Source organism: Fukomys damarensis, unplaced genomic scaffold, assembly GCF_012274545.1.
Source record: "Fukomys damarensis isolate Sample0158 unplaced genomic scaffold, DMR_v1.0_HiC HiC_scaffold_35, whole genome shotgun sequence".
Taxonomy (NCBI): domain Eukaryota; kingdom Metazoa; phylum Chordata; class Mammalia; order Rodentia; family Bathyergidae; genus Fukomys; species Fukomys damarensis.
In genome coordinates, this window is record NW_022900947.1 from 30607518 (window position 1) to 30613860 (window position 6343).

At 35.4% G+C, this 6343-nt stretch overlaps 1 protein-coding gene across 1 annotated transcript in view; it reads left to right on the plus strand.

The window, feature by feature from the left end:
* Positions 1 to 1676: 1676 nt before the first annotated feature.
* Positions 1677 to 6343, plus strand: part of Ube2k (ubiquitin conjugating enzyme E2 K) — a 39893-nt gene continuing 35226 nt past the window's right edge. Inside the window, exons 1-2 of the mRNA XM_010625119.3 lie at positions 1677 to 1709; positions 2534 to 2627. Coding sequence (XP_010623421.1) covers positions 1692 to 1709; positions 2534 to 2627 — 112 coding nt within the window. The 5' untranslated portion in view covers positions 1677 to 1691. The remainder of the gene's footprint in view (positions 1710 to 2533; positions 2628 to 6343) is intronic.

Here is a 6343-nt window from a genome sequence, read left to right on the forward strand (position 1 = left end):
AGATACAACTTCTATTCTCTTGCATTTATGAAATAGAAATACTTTGTGACCCAAAGGAGTGTCAGAATAGACAAGACTAGTAGAATTTGCTGATTTAGAAGAAAGTCTAGGAAAAAACCAGCTTTGAATTATCTTCACCAAAAGTGCCATAACACAATTCTTCAAGAGTTCACCCAAAAACTTCAGCCTCCTTAGTGTGTCACAGTCATTAAAGTGAATAACGTTGTTTCATTTATTTTTGGAAATTAACTTTCCTTGGCAGTGGAACTGTGAAATAAGTTTATAAAATAGTGCTTTGAAATCAAAGGTTTTATAGTGATGTTAGGCAAAGGTTATATAACTCCTGTATAGAATACGCATTTAATTCTGAGATAAGTATGCTCAGTAATAACACTGATTAGATGTTAAGTGACATATGTGAATTAACACCACAGTTAAGTGACAGTATCTCACTTGTTGCTCAGGTTAGGCTCCAATGTGACAGTGCTGGAATAAGTCCAATGCTAGAATCTGGCTGTTGTGAGTCCTAAGCTGGTTTTTTAAGTTAGTTTGTGAAGGCAGTAAGATTGGAGTTTTAGGTGATTAAATTAAATTATAATTGTTGCTTGATAGAAAAATTGACCTGTGAAAAATCCTTGTGTTTAACTTGCCATTTTCTTCTTTTCTTGTTACCTGCAGATAGTGACTCGATCTAAACCACTGTAGCCTGCTTTTTTATTAATGGCATTATCATAGTAATGATATTTTTCTTGAGCTGATTCGGTAAATTTTTCATACACTAATATGTTCTTCAGAGTAAACAGGATCAGTTTTTCTCTGAATTATAATTTTGGGGTGATATAACTAGAAATAGGGCAGAAATATAAAAATTGCTAATTTAGCTTTTTACTAACAAATTTGTAGCAGTTCCAGAAAACTTTTCTAATCTTTGTCTTTTCTGCACCAAAATTTTGTCTAATCAGGTTCTTAGTATCCTAACGTTAGTTACTTAACTGCTTTTTAGAAGAGAGATTGGAAAGCTGTAGAGATCTTGGAAAGCGAAGGTGATGTGCATGATCTAATTATACTTGTTTTATTTAGAAATCTTGGGAAGGTGATACAGAAGTCTGCAGTTAATACTTATGACTTCATTTTTATTTTTTTTCCTTTTGATTTTTTTTTTTTTTTTAAGATGGGCCCACTATGTAGTTCAGGTTGGGATTAAACTCAATATTTAGTCCATACTGGCCTGCAATTTGAAGTGATCCACCTACCTTAGCCTCTGGAGTGCTACGATTATAGGCATGCTCTACTAAGCCTGTCCCCAGAAGTCAAAGATTTTAAGATTGCTTGCTTGCTTGCTTGCTTTCCCTCTTTCTTACTCTCTCTGACTCCCTCCCTCCCTTCCTGCTTGCCAGGCACCATTGAGTTTAATCCCCAGCCCTTAAGACCGTTTTGTTTTTGTTTTGTTTTGTTTTGTTTTGTTTTGTTTTGTTTTGTTTTGTTTCCTGTCTCCACTAAGTTTATTGGTACATTTTTGGTGCACAATGTGATGACATTCATCATTGGGTTAAGATCATTGTTTTTACATTGTTTTCAGCCAGTAAGCAAGTTTAAGAAGATGGTATTAAAAGCCAAAATGTTTACTGTTGAAGTTTTCTACAACGTATTCTTTCATAAAGATAGATGTTTTGTGTCAGTTGAGTAGAAATATGGAATCCTTACAAGAAGTAAGAACATAATTTATGCTACTGATTAAGTTTTAAAATTGTTTAAGGTACCAGAACTCTTGAATGGACTGTCCTAGGATTAAAAGGTTAAAAGGGGTATTATAAATATTGCAAGTACTTTTAGAAGCATTAAGCACAAAAGAAGTAGATGTAGGTAAAACTAAAATATGTTTGAGAAAGTGGGTGGTTGCCATTGAAGCTATCTAAGCAGAAAAAAAAGACATTAGAAGAGCCTCATCAGGCCTTTAGGCTTTGGGAAGTGCCATAGATAGAAGGGAAAATTAATTAGATCTGCCTAGAGCTTTTGCCATCCTAGTGGGTGATGTAGTATTTCAATCAGTTACCCTAAACATTTAGAGTTATGATTTGTTCGAGTGAAAGCTTATGGCCTAAATGGCTTTTAATGACCATGAATTTCTATTGATATGGACGGAACCCAAGCTACTTGGGTTCCGTCCATATCTCATTGTTCAGCGATACTTTATTACTTTTGTGTATCACTTTGGCTTAACATACATGGAGTTGACCAACATAAAATGAGTACTAGTTTTCTCTAATAACATTCCTATAAAGTCAACAAGCCATTGTACTGTTTACAGTGGTATTATTTCATTAAAAACATTGAAGTTAAAATTTCTTAATTTCTTTATTTTAAATATTCTTAAAACTGGCTAATTAAGTCCTAGAATAACAGACTTATTTTTCTAGAGCAGATAAGCAAATGTATGAAAGAGGGGGCTTCAAAAATTTTACTAGGTAATATTTTAAAATAGGCTTTTTTTCCTGCTGACATAACTAACATTTATTTTCTGTTTATTTTTAAGACGAGCAAAAATCAAATTAAAGTAGATCTTGTAGATGAGAATTTTACAGAATTAAGAGGAGAAATAGCAGGACCTCCAGACACACCATATGAAGGCAAGTACTTTTTTCTGTATCAAAATATTGTGCGTATTAGAACTTGTCTGAAACATTAAGTCAAAATAATCTTGAGCATCTGTAAATTATATGGACGACAACTTCATATTTGGCTTAAGATATACAGCAATTTAAAAAATAATATATTTAGACACTTACCTACTCTGATCTTATTGAATTTTAGCTAATATTTTTCTTTCCCCAAAACAGATTACGGCACAGTCAAGTTATAGACCATATAGGTTAGAAATTTAACAGAATAAAACATAGAATGTCAAGTCTCTAACTTATACAGACTCAACCTTCATATGGTATTTTTAACAATCCTTGCCTTAAATTTCTGACTGTTGTTTGTGTTTTAAAGCTCCCTTCTTATTTGTCTTATGCCACTTCATTCACTCACATATCTTCATACAGGCTGTAATCCATATATTTGATTTTCTTAGTAAAGCATTGAATGATCATTTTAAGACATATATTAAAGAAAGGAGGCAGCTTTGCTGAATTTCATGTTCACAAATTAAAAATATGTAGCTACTTAACACCATGGAATTGAGGGTGAGATACAGAAAGAAGCTTTGTAACTTTTTAATTTCTCATTATGCTTAAATGAAAATTATTGTACATTTGGGTTTTTATAGCATAACCAAGGTTCTTGCATATAATAGGTACTCAAATATATCAAATATTTATTTAATAGAAAACACAAATAGGGCCGGGGATTTAGCTCAGTGGTGCTACTGCCTGCTTCTCAGGGCATAGTCTTGAGTTCTATCCCCGGTACCAAAAAGAAAGAAGAAAAATGTGTGGTAGCTTTTACTTATAAGAGCATTACTATTTTCTCATTCACTCTTTACTACACATCTTATGAGGTAAGTATAATTATTGTTTCATAGGTGAGGAAATTTAAGCTCAGAGGAGTTAAGTAACTTTATCTAGAGTCAAACATATAAGTGGCATAGCTAGGGTTTGAGTCCTGTTAAATAGCCTTTGATCTAAAAGCCAATGCTTTTAATAATTTCTACTTTTGTGTAAACCAAAATTAAGATAATATTGGAAGTGATATTAGATGTGGCGGTTCTCTAGAATTACAGAATTGTAATGAATAGTTACCCAAAAATTTGCAGGAAAAAAAATCTAGTATCTTCAATATTTTGTTTTCATTCAAAAATGTGAAAACCCTAGAATGTCTTTAGCATGGTCTGGATGCTTTTATGGATACCATTTAATTTAGTCCTTAGTCCTTATGACAGTCCTTTACTATGGATGACACTGCCAGTTACTTTATAAAAATTAAAGTTTTTCTTGAAGTAGTTTTTAAGTTTGTTGTTGTTTTTGAGATAGGGTCTCACTATGTAGTTGGGACTGACTTGGAACTCACTATGTAGCCCAGGCTGGTCTCAAACTCACAGCGATCCTCCTGCTTCAGCCTCCCAAGTTCTGGGATTATAGGCTTATGCCACCATGCCCAGCTAAGATGTATTTTTAAAAGACAGTGGGGCAATAGCATTATCATTTTAGAGCTCTTCCAAGCAAATTTTTCAACAAAAAGTTGTTTCCTGAGCTAAGTATATAAAGAACTCTTCTATTAGCAACTCCTTTAAAAAAGTTGCATAGTATACATTTATTTGTAGAGTAATTACAATATAAATATGCCATGTTCCTTATTGGTTAGATAGAAATAAGGTTGCATATTTTAAGTGCTTATTTTAGCTATTTTTAAATAAATACTTGGATAAGATTAGTTTTGATGTTTTCTGAGTTATGTGCTTGATCTTAAGTTCTGTTAGTTTTTAATCAAAATTTTGCAGTGTTTATTTTGCTTAGGAAAAGCACCATTTAAGGACATAAACTTTTTTCTTTGAAATATGAACATAGATAAATCATGGTGGTATTTATTGCAGGAATCTTGCTTGTGTTGTTGCCATCGTAAACCCAACACCCCCTTGCCCTCCCAAGGATTGAACTCAGGGCCTCACACGTGCTAGGCAAGCACTTTGTCACCAAGCTATGTCCTAGCCAGTTTGGGTTTTTTTGCTTTTCTAGTCTAAAGCAAAAAGTTTTTGTGTGGAAGGTTAATCTGTAACTACTACTGAGTAATGACAAAACCATTTTACATAGTTAAAAACAGATTAAAGCTGCGGATGGTGGCACACACCTGTAATCTCAGTGCTTTGAAAGACTGAGAGAGCCAGGGTTTAGCTCAGAGGTGCCACCACCTGCCTTGCAAAGGTGTCTGTCCTGAGTTTGATCCCTGATACCAAAAAAAAGACAGACAGGACTTTAAGTTTGAGCTCGGCTTGAGCAATTTCATGACTTAGACCCTTTTAAAAATAAAGGACTGGGGATTTAGCTCACTGTCGCTGTACTTGTGTTTCATTCGCAGCACCCCCCATAAATGACTTGGTGGGCTGGGAATGTAGCTTAGTGGTGTACAGTGTGTGGTTTGGCTAATGTGAGGCCCCTAATTTGATTTCCAGTACCAGAAAAATAAAAATAAAGGATTGGGATGTAGTTCAGTGCAGAGGCTCTGGGTTCAGTCCCTAGGCCCCACCTCTACCCTACACCCCCAGTTCAAGAAGTAGCATTACCAATGGAAAAATTGTCACATCACCGTGTTACTTAACTCAGTTTTCTTTTTGTTTTTTTTGAAGCAGGGTCTCACTATGTAGTTGAGACTGACCTACAACTCACTGTGTAGCCCAGGATGGTCTCCAACTCATAGCAGTCCTCATGCCTCAGCCTCCCAAGTGCTAGGATTACAGGCGTGCATCACCACACCTGGTTTAACTTAGTTTTCTTTCTTTTTTTTTTCAACTCAGTTTTCTTAACTTTTTTTTTTTTAATCTTTTGCCTAAACAACTCAGTGTCAATGAAACAGTCCAGGAACAGTTCTTGAGTCTGTCTTCCTAAAAGGCCCCTCCCCCCATTTTGTAAAAACTGTGTGTGTGTGTGTGTGTGTGTGTGTGTGTGTGTGTGTTTAAGCTAAGGTTTCATTATATAGTGCTATATAATTCACTGTGTAAGCTGGGCATGGTGGTGCATGCCTGTAATTCCAGTACTCAGGAGGCTGAGGCAAGAAGATCACTGTAGTTTGAGACCAGCCTGGGCTGCATAGTGAGTTTCAGGTCAGTCTGAACTACGTAGTGAGATCCTGTCTCAAAAAAACAAACAAACAAAAAACTCACTGTGTAGCCCAAGCTAGTCTCGAACTTGCATCACTCCTCATGCCTTAACCTCCCCAGTGCTGGTATCACAGGTGTGTGCTATCACACCTGGCAGAAACATAGTTGATAGTTCAGAAATTCTTACCTGTATCCTATCACCCCTTTGGATTAAATTGAGACCTTTTGAATTTTTAATTCTGAAAACTGTTTTTGAGCCAGCTGCAGTTATATACACTTGTAATCCTAGCTGTTTGGGAAGCTGAGGCAAGAGGTTGACTTGGTCCCCGGATTTCAGGGTCAGCTTGGGTACAGTGAGACTGTCTCACTATACATACATATTTTACAAACATACTTTAGTAGTTTTACGCTGATCAAATACAGTCACTAACATTTTGGCCAGTGACAAACTTGTATCACAGTGGTCCTTTTTAAGATATTTGTTGCCTAGGGCTGGGGATTTAGCTCAGTGGTTCCACCACCTGCCTAGCAAGCACAAGGACCCAAGTTCAATCCCTGGTACCAAAAAAAAAAAAAAAAAAAAAAAAAAAA